Source organism: Callithrix jacchus, chromosome 18 (genome assembly GCF_049354715.1).
Source record: "Callithrix jacchus isolate 240 chromosome 18, calJac240_pri, whole genome shotgun sequence".
NCBI lineage: Eukaryota > Metazoa > Chordata > Mammalia > Primates > Cebidae > Callithrix > Callithrix jacchus.
Window position 1 is genome coordinate 8080797 of NC_133519.1, and position 19543 is coordinate 8100339.

Sequence of the window (19543 nt, forward strand, 5' to 3'; positions counted from 1 at the left end):
GGCAGGGTGGTAAGAGTGGATTTGACTGATACATTGAAATAAATTCCAAATGTGATTGAGTCAACAGAGACCATGATCGTTCACATCTCTTGGCTTCATTCTTTTTCCTCTCCCCTTTTTTAGATCATGTAGAAAAGGGAGGTTGCATTTTTCTTCTGTCAGAAATTGTTAATAAGGCTTAGTTTATGAAGTATCTAAATTGAAGCCGGAGCAGTGGCCCATGCCTGTAATCCCAGCACTTTGGGAGGTCAAGGCAGGCAGATCATCTTAGGTCAGGAGTTCAAGACCACTCAGGCCAACATGGTGAAACCCCACCTCTACTAAAAATAGAAAAATTAGCCAGGTGTGGTGGTGGGTGCCTGGAACCCCAGCTATTCGGGAGGCTGAGGCAGGAGAATCACTGGAACCCAAGAGGTGGAGGTTGCAGTGAGCCAAGATCATGCCACTGCACTGCAGCCTAGGGGACAGAGCGAGACTCCATCTCAACAAAAATAACCAATTAATTAATTAATTGAATGTGAACATTTCTTATTTTACATTCTGCTTTCTGTATTATGAGTACATGACTGTATATAACCTCAACTTCTACCTTCAGCTCAGAAGTACTTGTCCTTTTTAGTGTATACCTATTAAGTTCATAGTAAATTCTAAAATGTATTTCCATGGATAAATTCATTCGCCGTACCTATAGCTCTGATTCTTTTGTGGTTTATGTACAGCATCTGTCGTTACCTCTAATTCAGGTATTAATGGATTTCATTGTGATTACGGAAAAGGCTGATTTGGCTGTCTAGTTTGATGACTTTCCTACTGGGATTGTATTTGGGCAAAGAGGAGCTTTGTCAGCTTGTTAGTTAATTTTGATCAATGTAGATGAATAAGGGTTTTGGATGTAAAGTATCTAGTGTTACAATAAATGTATGTCAATACTACTCAGATGACATTTTGAAATCTCCATTCATTGGGAGAGAATGAATGAAGATAGTATGTTCAGTTAGTGAAGCTACTAAAAGGTATTTTCCTAAGATACAGCCTTTAGGGAAGCATGTCTTTTTTTTTTTTTTTTTTTTAAGATGGAGTCTCTGTCGCCCAAGCTAGAGGGCAGTGGCACAGTCTTGGCTCACTGCCACCTCTGCCTCCCAGGCTCAAGCAATTCTCCTGCCTCGGCCTCCCAAGTAGCTGCGATTACAAGTCTGTACCACCACACCAGGCTAATTGTTTTGTATTTTAGTAGAGACAGGGTTTCACCGTGTTGCCCAGGGTGGCTTCAAATTCCTGAGCTCAGGCAATCTACCCGTCTCAGCCTCCCAAAGTGCTGGGATTGGGATTATAGGCATGAACCACCACGCCCAGCCTAGGGAAGCATGTCATTTTTTAACAGCTTTATCGGGGTATAACTGATACATAAACTGAACATGTTAACATATTTATATATCCCTGTGTAACAACCATCACCACAGTCAAGACAGAGAACATGTCCATCCATCACTGCCGTAATATTCCTTGTGTCCTTTATAATGCCTTTCTCCCACACCTCTAGTCTCCAGACAACTGCCAATCTGCTTTCTCTCATTATGTATTAGTTTGTGTTTTCCAGTATGTTATGTAAGTAGAATCCTACAATATATATCCTTTTTCTGTCTGGCATATTTTACTCAGCATGATTATTTTACATTTTATCCATGTTATGATATGTATCCGTAGTTTATTCCTTTTTATTTCTGAGTAGTGTTTCCATGGTTTGGCCATGCCACAATTTTGTTTGTCCTTTCATCTGATGATGGGTATTTGGTTCTTTCCAGTTTGAGGATATTACAGATAAAGTCTCTGTGAACATTTGTGTACAATTTTGTGTAGAGGCATAGGCTTTCTCTTGAGTAGGCACTAAGGAGTGGAGTGCCTGGATCATATGGCAGGTGTAATGTTTAACTTTTGAAGAAACAGCAACTCTTTTCCAAAAATATTGGTGATTAACATTTCTACCTGCACTGTATGAGTGTCAGTTCTTCCACACCCTCACCAACACGCTACATGGCCAGTCTTAATAATTTTAGACATTCTGATAGATATGAGGTGGTATTGCATTGTGGTTTTAATTAGATTTCTTTAATGTCTAATAATATTGAGCATCTGGTCATGTGTTTATTTTCCACCCTTTTTTTTTTTTTTTTTTGGTGAATTATCTGAATCTTTTGCCATTTTTTTTTTTTTTTTAATTTTTGGTTCTGAGGTACATGTGCAGGATGTGCAGGTTTGTTATATAGGTAAGAGTGTACCATGATGATTTGCTGCATCTATCAACCTGTCACCTAGGTATTAAGCCCAGCATCCATTAGCTATTTTTCCTGATTCTCTCCCTCCCCCTGCCCCACCTCGAAAGGTCTCAGTTTGTGTTTTTCCCTTCCCTGTGTCTGTGTGTTCACATTGTTCAGCTCCCACTTATAAGTGAGAACATGTGGTATTTGGTTTTCTGTTCCCGCATTAGTTTGATGAGGATGATGGCTTCCAGTTCCATCCGTGTCCCTGCAAAGGACATGTTCTCATTCCTTTTTATGACTGTATAGTATTCCATGTGTATATGTACCACATTTTCTTTATCCAGTCTATCACTGATGGACATTTGGGTTGATTCCTTGTCTTTGCTATTGTAAATAGTGCTGCAGTGGACATACATGTGTATGTATCTTTATAATGGAATGGTTTATATTCCTTTGGGTGTATATCCAGTAATGGGATTGCTGGGTCAAATGGCATTTCTGGTGCGAGGTCTTTGAGGAGTCACCATACTGTCTTCCACAATGGTTGAGTTCATGTACTTTCCCACCTTCACTGTCAAAGCGTTCCTATTTTCTCTGTAGCCTTGCCAGCATCTGTTGTTTCTTGACTTTTCGATAATTGCCATTCTGACTGGTGTGAGATGGTTTCTCATTGTGGTTTTGATTTGCATTTCTCTAATGATCAGTGATACTGAGCTTTTTTTTTCATGTTTGTTGGCCACATAAATGTCTTCTTTTGAGAATTATCTGTTATGTCCTTTGCCCACTTTTTAATGGGGTTGTTTGATTTTTTTTCTTGTAAATTTGTTTAAGTTCCTTGTAGATTCTGGATATTAGGCCTTTGTCAGATGGATAGATTGTGAAAATACCTCCCATTCTGTAGGTTGCTTGTTCACCCTGATGATAGTTTATTTTGCTGTGCAGAAGCTCTTTAATTAGATATCATTTGTCAATTTTTGCTTTTGTGGAAATTGCTTTTGACATTTTTGTCATGAAACCTTTGCCTGCGCCGTGTCCTAAATGGTATTGCCTAGATTTTCTTCTAGGTTTTTTATAGTTTTGGGTTTTACATTTAGTCTTTTTGATTTGTTTTGTCTTATTTTTTGAGGCCCACAAACATTTTTACTTGTATTGAATGTACTTCATGTTACACTCTACCTTGTTCACTAGTCTAAGTGAGATGATACACGACATATAGAGGAATGTTATTTATAAAATACCCAAAACCTTTCAAGTTTTTTGCTCATTCATTTCACCATGTGCTCAGAAATAATTTGCATCCCTGGGCACAAATTTCATTTCTTCCTTCAGAATGTCCACAGTATGGAACAATTATTGGTAACAAAGTATTGCAAAAGATGCAAAACAAGAACACAAAAATGGAATGCAAGAGGAAAACAACCCATTTATATGGTAGTTTATAAACAAGCTAAGGCCTGAGAAATGAATTTTAGAACTCAATTCAGTTTTTTCCATAAACCAAAGTTATAATATCTTACCTACAAATCATGTACAACTGCTTGTGAAATAGGCTTTCTTTTTTTTTTTTTTTTTTTGAGACAGAGTTTCGCTCTCGTTACCCAGGCTGGAGTGCAATGGCACCATCTCGGCTCACCGCAACCTCCGCCTCCTGGGTTCAAGAAATTCTCCTGCCTCAGCCTCCTGAGTAGCTGGGACTACAGGCATGCGCCACCGTGCCCAGCTAATTTTTGTATTTTTAGTAGAGACGGGGTTTCACCATGTTGACCAGGATGGTCTCTATCTCTTGACCTCATGATCCACCCGCCTCAGCCTCCCAAAGTGCTGGGATTATAGGCGTGAGCCACCGCGCCCGGCCATAAATAGGCTTTCTTAGAATAAACCCATTTTGAATCACTCAGCACAGTTCAAAGACAAAAAGTAAAGATCTTTTGTAGAGAAAAGCCTTTTTTAAAATTTTTTATTTTTTTACAGGACTACCCTATAGGCTGTGCACCCAGAGTAGCTGAGAAAAGCCTTTTAAAGGCCGGGTGTGGTGGCTCATGCCTGTAATCCAAGCACTTTGGAGGCCAAGGTGGGCTGATCACCTGAGGTCGAGAGTTCAAGACCAGCCTGACCAACATGGTGAAACCCAGTCTTTAAAAAAAAGAAAAATAAGAAAAGCCTTTTAAAAACCCAAGAGATGTACTTCACACAGACTAAACCCTGATTTTGCATGTAACGGGCTGTTGATTTGGCTTAATTTTATCACACACAAGACTTGCCACAATAGTGAAGGGAAGACAAAGTCAGGCTAACAACAAAAGAAATCACAAATACAACAACACATTTCAGTTGAGAGCAGGTGCTGTTTATTAAGTGACCAGCTTGGAAAAATAATCATGGCAGACACCTTAGTTCATTCTTCTAATAAGCCTGTTGATCTCATCCTCCCTGGTGCCGGCATCTCCACCCTTCTACAAAATTGGTGGTCTTCTTCTTCATTCCGCCTCGTGGAGAAGATAACTCGAAGGGCCACAGGAAGTTACTTGCTTCTTTGAAGCGTTTTCCAACAGTCTAGATCTCATGAATCAGATCCTCCATGCAGATGATGCCATATTTTCCAAGAGATCGAGCAATCAGAGCGTCATCTGTCAAAGCAATGCGCTTCTTTTTGATTTTGCTGTAACCGTGTTTGTAGATTAGTTCATTTACTGACTTCAGATTTGGGTACCACATGCAATACATGGCTCTACAATCCTCGGCATGTTAATTGAAGCCTTGCTGAGCTTCACAAAGGTTCCACTGAAGATTTGACGAAGGCGAAGAAGCTGCAACACCTTTCGGACCTTTGGGCTCACACCATTGGTACCTCTGATCCTGATGACAGATGCCAGTTTGGGTTCTGCAGGTACACGGAAGTTGCCAGCTTTCCTTGTCATCCTCACCATTCAAACTTCAGTTCTGTACACCTGCCTATATTCCTTGTGATAATGCTTCGCTTTTTCATAGATAAGCTTCCTCCTTACCTTTCGAAGCATCTTTTGGGCAAACTCCTTTCTCAGGCGTTTGATCTTCAGCTCTGCGAAATTCCTTCCCTTTTTCTTAAGGGTTTCTGGCACAGCAGGAACCTTCTTCTTTTTCTTCTCTTCTACACCCTCCATGGTTCCAGCTGGAAAAAGAGCTACATTTAGTCCATCTTGAGTTAATTTTTGTATAAGGTGTAAAGAAGGGTTCCAATTTCAGTTTTCTGCATATGGCTAGCCAGTTTTCCCAGCACTGTTTATTAAACAGGGAGTCCTTTCCCCATTGCTTGTTTTTGTCAGCTTTGTCAAGGATCAGATGGCTGTAGATGTGCAGTCTTGTTTCTGAGTTCTCGGTTCTGTTCCATTGGTCTATGTATCTGTTTTTGTACCAGCACCATACTATTTTGGTTACTGTAACCTTGTAGTATAGTTTGAAGTCACGTAGCGTGAAGCCTCCAGCTCTGTTCTTTTACTTTATGATCATCTTGACTGCACAGGTTCTTTCTTGCTTCCATATGAATTTTTAAATTATTTTTTCTAATTCTGTGAAGAATGTCAATGGTAGTTTAATGGGAGTAGCATTGAATCTATAAATTACTTTGGGCAGTATGGCCATTTTCTTGGTATTGATTCTTCCTGTCCAGGAGCATGGAATGCTTTTGCATTTGTTTGTGTCCTGTCTGAGTCCCTTGAGCAGTGGTTTGCAGTTCTCCTGGAAGAGGTCTTTCACTTCTATTATTAGCTGTATTCCCAGGTGTTTTATTCTCTTTGTAGCAATTGTAAATGGGAGGTCATTAATGATTTGGCGCTCTGCTTGTCTGTTGTTAGTGTATAGGAATGCTTGTGAGTTTTGCACATTGATTTTTGTATCCTCAGACTTTGTTGAAGTTGCTTATCAATTTAAGTAGCTTTTGGGCTGAGACATGGGGTTTTCTAGAAATAGGATTATGTCATCTGCAAACAATGAGAATTTGACTTCCTCTCTTCCTATCTGAATACTCTTTATTTATTTCTCTTGCCTGATTGTGCTGGCCAGAACTTCCAATAGTATGTTGAGTAGGAGTGGTGAGAGAGGGCACCCTGTCTTGTGCTGGTTTTCAAAGGGAATGCTTCCAGCTTTTGCCCATTCAGTATGATATTGGCTGTGGGTTTGTTATAAGTGGCTCTTATTATTTTGAGGTATGTTCCTTTAATTTATTAAAGTTTATTGAGAGTTTGTAGCATAAAGGAATGTTGAATTTTATGAAAGGCCTTTTCTGTGTTTATTGAGATAATCGTGTGGTTTTTGTCATTGGTTCTATTTATGTGATGGATTATGTTTATTGATTCACGTGTGTTGAACCAGCCTTGCATCCTGGGGATGAAACCGAGTTGATCATGGTAGATAAGTTTTTTGATGTGCTGCTGGATTTGGTTTGCCAGGATTTTTGCATCGGTGTTCTTCAGGGATGTTGGTCTCTGATGTTGTTGTAGCTCTGCCAGGTTTTGGTATCAGGATGATGCTGGCCTCATAAAATGAGTTAGGGAGGAGTGCCTCCTTTCCCATTGTTCGGAATCATTTCAGAAGAAATGGTACCAGCTCCTCTTTGTACCTCTGAATTCAGCTGTAAATCCATCTGGTCCTGGGCTTTTTTTGGTGATAGGCTACTTATTACTGCCCCAATTTCAGAACTCATTATGGGTCTATTCAGGGATTCAACTTCTCCCTGGTTCAGTCTTGGGAGGGTGTATGCGTCCAGGAATGTATCCATTTCTTCTAGATTTTCTAGTTTATTTGCATAGAGGTGTTATAGTATTGTCTGATGGTTATTTGTATTTCTGTGGTGTCAGTGGTGATACCCCTCCCCTTTATCATTTTTATTGTGTGTTCGATTCTTCTCTCTTTTTTCTTTATGAGTCTAGTAGCAATCTATATTTTATTAATTTTTTCAAAAAACTGGCTCCTGGATTCGTTGACTTGTCGAGGGGTTTGTTGTGGCTCTGTCTCCTTCAGTTCTGCTCTGACCTTGATGTTTTCTTGTCTTCTGCTAGCTTTGGAGTTCGTTTGCTCTTGGTTCTCTAGTTCTTTTAGTTGTGATGTTAGGCTGTCGATTTGAGCTCTTTCTGGCTTTTCGATGTGGGCATTTAGTGCAATCCATTTCCCTCTTAACACTGCTTTAGCTGTGTCCCGGAGATTCGGGTATGTTGTCTCTTTGTGCTCATTAGTGTCAAAGAACTTCTTGACTTCTGCCTTAATTTCGTTATTTACTAAGGAGTCATTCAGGAGCAGGTTGTTCAATTTTCATGTAGTTGTGTGGTTTTGAGTTAGTTTCTTAGTCTTGAGTTCTAATTTGATTGTGTTGTGGTCTGAGAGACTATTTGTTATGATTTCAGTTTTTTTGCATTTGCTGAGGAGTGTTTTACTTCCAATTATGTGATCAGTTTTAGAGTAAGTGCCATGTGGCACCAAGAAGAATGTATATTCTGTTGTTTTTGGGTAGAGAGTTCTGCAGATGTCTATCAGATCCACTTGATCCAGAGCCGAGTTCCAGTCCTGAATATTTCTGTTAATTTTCTGTCTCAATGATCTGTCTAATATTGACAGTGGGGTGTTAAAGTCTCCCACTATTATTATGTGGGAGTATAAATCTCTTTGTTGGTCTCTAAGAACTTGCTTTATAGATCTGGGTGCTCCTGTATTGGGTATATATATATTTAGGATAGTTAATTCTTCTTGTTGAATTGAATCCTTTACCATTGTGATGTAATGCCCTTCTTTGTCTTTTTTTTTTTTTTTTTGTCTTTGTTGGTTTAAAATCTGTTTTGTCAGAAACTAGGATTGCAACCCCTGCTTTGTTTTTTTTGTTTTTTCTTTTTTTGCTTTCCATTTCCTTGGTAAATTTTCTTCCACCCTTTTATTTTGAGCCTATGTGTTTCTTTGCATGTGAGATGGGTCCCCCAATGCAGCACACCAATGGATCTTGACTCTTTATCCAGCTTGCCATTCCATGTCTTTTATTTGGGGCATTTAGCCCATTTACATTTAAGGTGAATATTGTTATGTGTGATTTGATCCTGTCATCATGACGCTAACTGGTTATTTTGCAGACTTGTGATTGTAGGTGCTTCATAGTGTCATTACTCTGTGAACTTCAGTGTGTTTTTGTAGTGGCTGGTAATAGTTTTTCTTTTCCATATTTAGTGCTTCCTTCAGGAGCTCTTGAAAGGTGTGGTGACAAGTTCTCTAGCATTTACTTGTCTGAAAAGGAATTTATTTTATTATGAAAAGGATTTTATTTCTCCTTTGCATATGAAGCTTACTTTGGCCAGATAAGAAATTCTGAGTTGGAAATTCTGTTCTTTAATAATGTTGAATATTGGCTCCCAGTCCCTTCTGGCTTGTCTGAGAGGTCTGTGTTAATCTGATGGATTTCCCTTTGTAAGTGACCTGGCCTTTCTCTCTGGCTGCCATTAACATTTTTTCCTTCATTTCTACTTTGGAGAATCTAATAATTATGTCTTGGGGTTGATCTTCTCATGAAGTATTTTACTGGAGTTCTCTGGATTTCCTGAATTTGAATGTTGGCCTCTCTTGCTAATCGGGAAGTTCTAGCCTGTCTTGCTAGATTGGGGAAGTTCTCATAGATGATATCCTGAAGTATGTTTTTCAACTTGAAACTTGGTTCCATTCTCCCCATCTCTCTCAGGTACCCCAATCAGCTGCAGGTTTCAGTCTTTCTACATAATCCCATAGTTCTTAGAGGTTTTGTTTATTCCTTATAATTCTTTTTTTTCTAACCTTGTCTGCCTGTCTTATTTCAGCAAGATAGTCTTCAGGTTCTGAGATCCGTTCCTCTGCTTGGTCCCTTCAACTACTGATACTTGTGGTTGCATTGTGAAGTTCACATCATGCGTGCTTCAGCTCCATCAGGTTATGTTCCTCTTTAAACTGGTTATTCTGGTTAACAGCTCCTGTAATAGTTTATCATGGTTCTTAGCTTCTTTGCATTGAGTTAGAACATTACTCCTTATGCTCAACCAAGTTTGCTCTTGCCCACCTTCTAAAGCCTACTTCTGTCAGTTCATCCGTCTCACCCTCGGCCTCAGCCCAGTTCTGTGCCCTGGCTGGAGAGGTGTTATGATCATCTGGAAGAGAAGAGGCACTCTGGCTTTTTGAGTTTTCAGCATTTGTGTGTTGATGCTTTCTCATCATCCTCAGTTTATCTACCTTCAATTTTTGAGGCTGCTGACCTTTGGATGGGGTGTTTTGGGGGGTCTTTATTTGTTGATGCTGTTGTTGTTCATTTCTGTTTGTTTTTCTTTTAACAGTCAGGCCTCTCTTCTGTAGGGCTGCTGCCATTTGCTGGGGGTCCAATCCATACCCTACTTGCCTGGGTCCCTTCCACACCTGGAGGTATCACCAGTGGAGGCTGCAGAACAGCAAAGATGGCAGCCTGCTCCTTCCTCTGGGAGCTCTGTCCCAGAGGGGCACTGATCTTATGCCAGCGACATATATATGGTGCCTGGCAACCCCTGGTGAGGGGTTTCACCTAGTCAGGACACACTGGATCAGGGACCTGCTTAAGGAAGCACTCTGACTGCCCCATGGCAGAGCAGCTATGCTGCACCAAAGGGAATCCCCCCTCCTCTGGACTGCCCAGACTCTTCAGAGCCAGCAGGCAGGAAAGACTAAGTCCGCTGAACTTTGGAGACCATAACCACCCCTACCCCTAAGGGCTCCTTTCCAAGGAGATCAGAGTTCTCTCCATAAAACCCTACCAGAAGTTGCTGAAATTTCTGTGGGGAGGCCCCGCCTGGTGAGGAGGAATGGATCCAGGACCCACCTAAAGAAGCAGTCTGGTCACCGTCTGCCAAAGCACTGTGCTGCACTGCGGGGAATTCCCCCTGGTCCAAACCACCTATTCTCCCCAGCACTGGCAGGGGCAAATGGCAGACGGGACCCCCAGTGATGGCGGCTGCCCCAGGAACTTGGTCATCTTAGGCAGTCTCCAGCCTGCTGCTGCTGGCTGCAACCCCAGTGGCCGTGGAGCATCTGGGCAGCTCTCTGCTTGGGACCCAGGGCCCTGTTGGCATGGGCACACGAGGGGATCTCCTGATTCACAGGTTACACAGATCTGTAGAAGAAGCATGGTTTCCTGGAGGGCGCTGCAATCACTCACCACCTCCCTTGGTTGGGGATGGGAACTCCCTTTGCTCTGTGTGGCTCCCGGGTGGGGCCGCTGCACAACCCTGCTTTTCCTCGCTCTCTGTGGGTTGTGCCAACTGCCTAGTCAGTCTCGATGAGAGAGCCTGGTTACCTCAGCCCGAAGGTGCAGTATTCACTAGCTGTTTTCATTCTTGATGGGAGCCGCCAGCAGCAGCTACTTCTAGTTGGCCATCTTGGCCCCTCCCCCGACCTTGCCAGTGTTTTAATTAAGTTGTTCCTTTCCCCTGTGCTTCCTTCCTGTCTGTCTGCTTATCCTTTTTCTCCTGCTCCTCCTGCAGTCTTATCGCACTGGCTAAAACCTTCAGTACAAAGTTGAATAGAAGTGGTAGGAATAGTCATCCTACCCTTATTCCTGACAATCTCACCATTCAGTATGACATTAGGCTTTCCCCAGATGCCCTTTCTCAGGTTTTTTTCAAAAACCTGGTTCCTGGATTCGTTGACTTTTTTTGAAGGGTTTGTTATGTCTCTAATTACTTCAGTTCTACTCTGACCTTGGTTATTTCTTGTCTTCTGTTAGTCCAGCTAATTTTCGTATTTGTAGTAGAGACAGGGTTTCACCATGTTGACCAGGCTGGTCTTGAACTCCTGACCTCAGGTGATCCACCCACCTCAGCTTCCCAAAGTGCTGGCATTACAGATGTGAGCCGTGGCACCCAGCCTCATGTATACGTTTTTATGTGAACATATGTTTTAATTTCTCTTACATGTACATGTAGGGGTAGAATTGCTGTGTCATATGCTAAGTATATGTTTAACCTTTTAAAGAACTACTAGACTTTTCCAAAACGGCAGCACCAATTTACATTCCTGTCAGCAGGGGACGAGGGTTCTAATTTCTCCACGTCTTCATCAACACTTGTTATCGTCTTTTTTATTATAGCCATCCTCATGAGTATGACAGTGACGTCTCTCTTGTTATTAATATTGGTAACCTGTGACTTCCCTCTTTTGCCTTTATCAGTCTAATAGAAGTTTATTGATTTTATCGAACTTTTTAAAGAACCAACTTTTGGGTTAACTGGTTTTCACTCTTGCCTTGGTCTTTATTATTTCCTTTCTTCTGCTGATTTTGAGTCTTCTTTTTCTAATTTCTTAAGATAGAAACTAAGGCCGGGCGTGGTGGCTCACGCCTGTAATCCCAGCACTTTGGGAGGCCGAGGTGGGTGGATCACGAGGTCAAGAGATGGAGACCATCCTGGTCAACATGGTGAAACCCTGTCTCTACTAAAAATACAAAAAATTAGCTGGGCGTGGTGGCTCACGCCTGTAATCCCAGCACTTTGGGAGGCCGAGGTGGGTGGATCACGAGGTCAAGAGATGGAGACCATCCTGGTCAACATGGTGAAACCCTGTCTCTACTAAAAATACAAAAAATTAGCTGGGCGTGGTGGCTCACGCCTGTAATCCCAGCACTTTGGGAGGCCGAGGTGGGTGGATCACGAGGTCAAGAGATGGAGACCATCCTGGTCAACATGGTGAAACCCTGTCTCTACTAAAAATACAAAAAATTAGCTGGGCATGGTGGTGCACGCCTGTAATCCCAGCTACTCAGGAGGCTGAGGCAGGAGAATTGCCTGAACCCAGGAGGCGGAGGTTGCGGTGAGCCGAGATGGCGCCATTGCACTCCAGCCTGAGTAACAGCAAAACTCCGTCTCAAAAAAAAAAAGATAGAAACTAAGATCACTGATTGGAGACCTTTGCTGATATAGGTGTTTTAATGCTATACATTTCTTGCTATGTACTGCTGTAATAGATCTCACAAATTTTAATGAATTGTATTTCTCATTCAATTCAAAATGCTGATTTCTCTTTGATTCCCTCTTTGATTCATGGGTGATTTAGAAATGTGTTATAAAATATTTGAGGATCTTCCAAATATTATTCTCTAATTGATTTCTAATTTAATTTCATGTGGTGTAAGAACATACTTTGTATGATATGAATCTTTTAAAATGTATTGACTTGGGCCGGGCGCGGTGGCTCAAGCCTGTAATCCCAGCACTTTGGGAGGCCGAGGCAGGTGGATCACGAGGTCAAAAGATCGAGACCATCCTGGTCAACATGGTGAAACCCCGTCTCTACTAAAAATACAAAAAATTAGCTGGGCATGGTGGCGCGTACCTGTAATCCCAGCTACTCGGGAGGCTGAGGCAGGAGAATTGCCTGAGCCCAGGAGGCGGAGGTTGCGGTGAGCCGAGATCGCGCCATTGCACTCCAGCCTGGGTAACAAGAGCGAAACTCCGTCTTTAAAAAAAAGAAAAAAAAATGTATTGACTTGTTTCCTTTCCCAGACAGAATATGGTCATTTGAGCTCATACATGTATCTGAGTAGGTTATATATTCCGCTCTTGTTGGCAGGAGTGTTATATAAATGTCAATTGTGTCAAATTGATTGATAGTATTGTTAGTTTCTGACTAATTATATCAATTATTGAGAGAGGGGGTTCCAGCTATTATTGTGGATTTGTCCATTTCTTTTTTATTTCTATCAGTTTTGCTTTATGTATTTTGGAGCTCTGTCATTAAGTGCATAGACATTTAGAATCATTGTGTACCCCTTGTTGAAATGATCCTTTTATCATTCTGAAATGTCACTTTTAATACCTGGCAGTATTTTTTTGCTATGAAATCTACTTCATCTGACATTAATATCAACATCCTAGCTTTTTTTTTTTTTTTTTTTTAAAGACAGAGTCTTGCTGTATTGCCAGGCTGGAGTGCAGTGGCACCATTCAGGCTCACTGCAACCTCCACCTCCCAGGTTCAAGCAATTCTCCTGCCTCAACTTCCCGAGTAGCTGGGGAAGCTAAGTATATGCTACCACGTCCAGCTAATTTTTGTATTTTTAGTAGAGACGGGGTTTCACCATGTTGGCCAGGATGGTCTTGATCTCTTGACCTCGTGATCCACCCTCCTCAGCCTCCCAAAGTGCTGGGATTACAGGCATGAGCCACCGCGCCCAGCCTCTGACGTTCTAGCTTTCTTTTGATTAGTGTTAGCATAATATATTTTTTCCATCCTTCTACTTTAAACCTATTTGTATCTTTATGTTTATTACAGTGCATTTCTCATAAGCAATGTATAGTTGAATCTCGCTTTTTTCTTCGATCTAACCATTTCATTGACATGTTTAGGCCAGGGATCAGCAATCTATAGCCCACAGGCCAAACCTAACCACTGCCAAAAGCATTTGGAAGTAAAGTTTTATTGGAACACAGCCAAGTCCATTCATTTGTGTATGTCTGTGGCTGCTGTCACACTCCAGTGGCAGAGCTTGCTCACCTTTTGTGCAGACCATTTACATTTAATGTGATTATTGATGAGTTTCAATTTTATTTTTGATTTGGTTGGATTTTTTTTTTTTTTTTTTTCTTTTTGAGACGGAGTTTTGCTCATGTTACCCAGGCTGGAGTGCAATGGCACCATCTCGGCTCACCGCAACCTCCGCCTCCTGGGTTCAGGCAATTCTCCTGCCTCAGCCTCCCAAGTAGCTGGGACTACAGGCACGCGCCACCATGCCCAGCTAATTTTTGTATTTTTAGTAGAGACGGGGTTTCACAATGGTGACCAGGATGGTCTCGATCTCTTAACCTCGTGATCCACCTGCCTCAGCCTCCCAAAGTGCTGGGATTATAGGCGTGAGCCCCCGCGCCCGGCTAATGTGGTTGGATTTTAAACTACTGTGTTGCTATTTCTTTTTTTTTTTTTTGAGACAGAGTTTTGCTCTTGTTACCCAGGCTGGAGTGCAATGGCACGATCTCGGCTCACCGCAACCTCCGCCCCCCTGGGTACAGGCAATTCTCCTGCCTCAGCCTCCTGAGTAGCTGGGATTACAGGCACGTGCCACCATGCCCAGCTAATTTTTTTGTAATTTTTAGTAGAGACGGGGTTTCACCATGTTGACCAGGATGGTCTCGATCTGTTGACCTCGTGATCCACCTGCCTCGGCCTCCCAAAGTGCTGGGATTACAGGCTTGAGCCACCGCACCCGGCCCTGTGTTGCTATTTCTTTTCATTGGTCCCATCTGTTCTTTTTTCTCTTTTTCCTTTTTTCAAACTGCCATCTTGGAGTTTGAGCGTTTTTCATGATTCCTTTTGATATCATTCGTTGACTTATTGGCTATAACTCCTTTTTTGTTATTTTAGTATTTGCTGTTAGAGCATTCAGAAAATAACCACAAGGTATGACTCTGGGATTTCTTGATTCTCTTAATCTGACTTCATCTACCAGAATGTTACCTTTCTGGCTCCTGATAAATTAAGGCATATATGCCATAGCTTTATTCCCCTTGACTCTTTACCAAAAAGAAAGATGGAGTAAATAGGGACTTTTGTTTGCCTGTATATGGTTTGGATTGAGAGTAGAATTGCCTTTTTAGGAACACTGATCTGTAAGATACGTTATAGAGACTATTTATTAGTTTGAGTCACTTTCTGGAAAAGTAAGTGATTGTTAAGATGCTCTAACATAAAAGTCTACATCTTTGCAGGCCACCATCAATATTGTTTTTGATCGAGTTGGGAAAACAGATCCTGTCACAAGAGGCATTGAGATCACTGTGAATTATCTGGGAATCCAATTTGATGTAAGCGTTCTATCAAGATTCTGGTTTGTCATGTTTCTTTATCTGCTACAACTTCCCATTGTTAAGTTAGTCATTTGCATGCTGTAGTTACTGGCTTCTGCTTTTGCTCTTCCCATTCTCCTGTGTATAGTTTGACGGATTCACATGGAAAAAAAATTTTTAAGTTAAATATATTTGAATTGTATTTATTTTTTAATTATACTTTAAGTTCTGGGGTACATGTGCAGATCGTGCAGGATTGTTACATAGGTATACATATGCCATGGTGGTTTGCTGCATCCATCCCCCGTCACCTAATTAGGTATTTCTCCTAATGTTATCCCAACCCAGTCCCCCCACACCCTGCTAGAAAATTTTTATGTTTTGATGTATTCACATGGAAAATTTGTAAAAGGCCAAGATTCTCTTAGCATAAAGCCAGCAGTCATGACTGATACTTAATATTGTCATGGATGCTGATTATTTCTGTAGTTGCTCCTTTACTTGTGTACCCAGCTGCCAGTTTACCATTTTCTCCCCACCAAAGTGTTCAGGTACTTCTCTTTCTGATTCTTGATGAGCTCTTCAAACACACAACTCACCTTTGATGCCCCAAGGGAAAATTAGCCACTAATTAGTGTTCTTTGCTGTAAGAAATGATCTTTATCAGTTAATGTGGACCTTGGGCTAAAGATGGCAACTGTCACCTATGCACAAAGTTGTTTTTTATTGTCTTTTTACCTGTTTCATAATACCACTGTCATAAATACACCCTCGTCCTAATCGAAGTTCAGTGTCTTTATTCATGAATCAGAGCCAGTGACTCTGACTGAATAGGACATTAACAGTAAGACCAACGTCACACTCTTAGTTCCGGTGTAGACCATTTAGCTGTGCTGTCAGCCTAAACCAGTCTGCACGCTCCCCCAGTCAGACATGCCCCTGACCTCAAAGGGACTTGGATAAAATTAAAGTGAACCAGAGCAAACTGAGCCCAATCCTTGAGAAACATCTCAACGGACATGCTTCTTGATGCTAAATCAATAGTGTATCTTCTTTGAGTGTAAAGGAACATAGTATCTTTTCTTTGAGTAGTATACAAATTATATTAAGTATGCTTTACAGGCAAGGTCCTGTGGGTCATGACTGTAGTCCCAGCACTTTGAGAGGCTGAGACAGATCACTTGAGTCCAGGAGTTCCAGACCAGCCTGGGCAACAGTGAAACCCCATCTCTACATAAAATACATAAAGATTAGCTAGACATGGTAGCATGCACCTGTAGTCCCAGCTACGCAGGGGGCTGAAGCAGGAGGATCACTCGGTCTGGGGGAGGCAGAAGTTGCAGTGAGCTGATATAGTGCCACTGCACTCCAGTCCAGTCGATAGAGTGAGACCCCCATCTCAAAAACCAAGAAAAAGTATGCTTTGCTCTTGTTGCATTTATGTTTTCTTCATTTAAGTGTTTTACTGGGCTGAATTTTTAGCAATGCTTTTCCTTTTCTGTACTTTTTGAGGATATTTAATGGCCATGGATATGTACAATCTGTAATTCATCTGTTTACTCCATATTTTTTTATTTTGAATAACAGATCTTTCAGATGTTCGTAATAGCAGCTCCCTTTCAGATACTTTTTGGAACTGAATCAAACACAGGGTCCCAAAACTCCTCACTGTGAAGCAGGAGGAGAAGAAGGATCATGTGGTTCCAATGAGGTGCAGAATTTAGCTATTTCCTAGAATTTAACTGAGAATGTCTACATACTCTTGTTAAAAAGAGAAACATTCCTTGAAGTCTTGGTGGTTAGGGAACTGTTATTCATAGAGACTGAAAATAATCGAGCTATTATTTAGTTTCCTTTTCATTCCTGCTTTTCGTTCATCACAGTAACACTGTACCATCACTTCCATGTTTTTCTCATGTATCATTCTTACCACTTCTCTGTACTTGCTGCCAGCCATAGTGACTCGTGCCTGTAATACCAACCCTTTGGGAGGCTAATCTGGGAGTACTGCATGAGCCCAGAAGTTTGAGACCAGCCTGGACCATATAGAAAGACTGGCTCTACAAAAAATAAAAAATGTTAAGGTTTCAGTAAGTCTGCTAATTAAGATACCCACTGCAGTCTTTCTGTAGGTGCTTTTACCACTTACTTGCTTTCCTCTCTCCCTGAAGAAAAGAAAGCATCAGGTAGGGTCTAATGAAGTTCCCTCTCACGGTCATGTGAATGATCAGAATCTAGTTCAGCCTTTACATCTCTCTGAACAGAGACTGAGCAGTTATGTTTCCTTCCTGTTACGGTGGCAGGTGAAGTTTTGGTCCCAACACATTTCCTTCATTCTCGTTGGAATAATCATTGTCACATCCATCAGAGGATTGCTGATCACTCTTACCAAGGTATGTTTCACCACAGTGTTAAAAGGTACTGCTTATCATTGGTTTAATTAAATATGGTACCATGAGATAATTTTACCTAATTAAGAATTCTGCCTCCTGAGACTTTAAACAACAGTCCCAAGTATTTAAAAGACATACAACAGAATTTTTTAAAAGTTAAACTACTATATAAATTGACGATATATTTACATCATATACCAATTATAGATAGGTACATTTACCAAAGGTAATAGAGTAAGATATGGGTCTATTTCGTTCACTGATGATGCCATGAACCTAGCACATGGTAGGCAGGTATTCGGCTATTTGAGACTAGAAGGGTAAGTGTGAGAATCACTTACAGAGAAGATACGGAATAGGGGAGCAGAGTATGGTGAGTCCTCAGTGTCGTCAGTAGGTTCTGGAAAACAGCGGCTTTAAGCAGAACTATATACACCAAGTCATCAAAAAAGTTCCATTCAGCATTTCGTTATAATGTTGATGAGAAAAATGTGGTTTTGTTATACATCATTTCACTTAAAATCTGTTTCTAAGACCCTATAAATGGCACTGAGGAAGAACCTAATGAATTCAGCTGTTTTCTAATCAGGGTAGGAAGACTTCATGGAGGTGGAAACTGAGCCCTCTCTGATAGGAAAGGTAGGGACTTAGAATCCAGGAGCTGTTTAAATGGAAGAGAAGGGGTTGGGACAGGAAGGGATCTGTAGTCACTTAGCATAGTTTTAGAAAGAGCGCAGGAGCCTAGTAACAATTACAAATGCTTGGAGTGGGCTGGAGTGATCCGACTTAATGTTTTATAGGGATGTTAAGTCATATGTATCACATAGCTTCTGAAGTTTGACAGCAATAGGAATCCTTTCATGTTATGTAATTAAATTGCCTCCAGGGAAAATGATACCTTTTTCAGCAGTCTAAATTAAATCTCTTGTTTATAGCCTTAATCATATTGTTCTATACAGGCTTGTGGCATGGAAGAGCCACTTTTGATCAAATGCTAACCATATTTCTTATTGTTGATGACACAGGAATCTAACAGTGTGGCACACATTTATCTCCCTCTTTCTTGACAGTTCTTTTATGCCATCTCTAGCAGTAAGTCCTCCAATGTCATTGTCCTGCTGTTAGCACAGATCATGGTAAGTTTAATGAGTTCGCTTTATGTTTACAACTGTAAAACATCGGAAATGTGCTTGATACTTTTAAGAATTGTACTAATTTCTTTCGTCCTCCTCCTCACTACATTTAGTCACTTCTGGATTAATTCATGTGACTTACAGGGCATGTACTTTGTCTCCTCTGTGCTGCTGATTCGAATGAGTATGCCTCTAGAGTACCGCACCATAATCACTGAAGTCCTTGGCGAGCTGCAGTTCAACTTCTACCACCGTTGGTTTGACGTGATCTTCCTGGTCAGCGCGCTCTCTAGCATACTGTTCCTCTATCTGGCTCACAAACAGGCACCAGAGAAGCATATGGCACCTTGAACTTAGGCCTACTGCAGACTGTTAGAGGCCAGTGGTCTCAAAATTTAGATAAAAGAGGGGCAGAAAACGGAGGGAACCAGGGCCTGACATTTTACAAACACACACAACGCTGTGGTAGCATTTTTACCGCTCACATACTCCTTCCCCACCGGGTGATACTATGATCACGAGTAGCATCAGCCAGAACATGAGGGAGAGAAGTAACTCAAGACAATACTCAGCAGAGTGTCCTGTGTGGACTTGAGGCTGGTGCAGAAGCGGAGAGGAGCCAAGAGACTCAAGGGGAGAAATACACTGGAACTCTGGGGCAAGAGATGTCTGCGGTAGCTGGCCAAACACACAGGATTTCCGTTTTAAGGTTCACATGGAGAAGGTTACAGCTTTCGCTTGAGATTGACTGTCATTAAAATCAGATTGTAACACTTTGGCCTTAAGTTCATTTTATCAAGCATAGCTTGGTATTATGTAACCTAAGTTAGCATCCCATCCCTCCTCATCTGATCCTGCCACATTAAAATAACTAAGAGGTTTCTGTTCTTTTCCGGGAAGGGGACGGTGTGTCCCTGAAATAGATTCTACCAAAAGGGAGGCTTCAGGTATGTCATTTTTTCTTGATTTCCTGTTAACTA

General features: G+C 41.4%; 1 protein-coding gene and 1 pseudogene across 7 annotated transcripts in view; one reads left to right on the forward strand and one right to left on the reverse strand.

The window, feature by feature from the left end:
- GPR89A (G protein-coupled receptor 89A) overlaps positions 1 to 19336 on the forward strand; it is a 64219-nt gene extending 44883 nt beyond the window's left edge. For all 7 annotated transcript variants that reach the window (XM_078355451.1, XM_002759822.7, XM_035280101.3 and 4 more), the window contains 4 exons: positions 14960 to 15055; positions 17341 to 17430; positions 18501 to 18566; positions 18708 to 19336. In XM_078355451.1, coding sequence (XP_078211577.1) covers positions 14960 to 15055; positions 17341 to 17430; positions 18501 to 18566; positions 18708 to 18914 — 459 coding nt within the window. In that variant the 3' untranslated portion in view covers positions 18915 to 19336. The remainder of the gene's footprint in view (positions 1 to 14959; positions 15056 to 17340; positions 17431 to 18500; positions 18567 to 18707) is intronic.
- LOC108589004 (large ribosomal subunit protein uL30 pseudogene) lies at positions 4649 to 5419 on the reverse strand (annotated as a pseudogene).
- Positions 19337 to 19543: the final 207 nt, after the last annotated feature.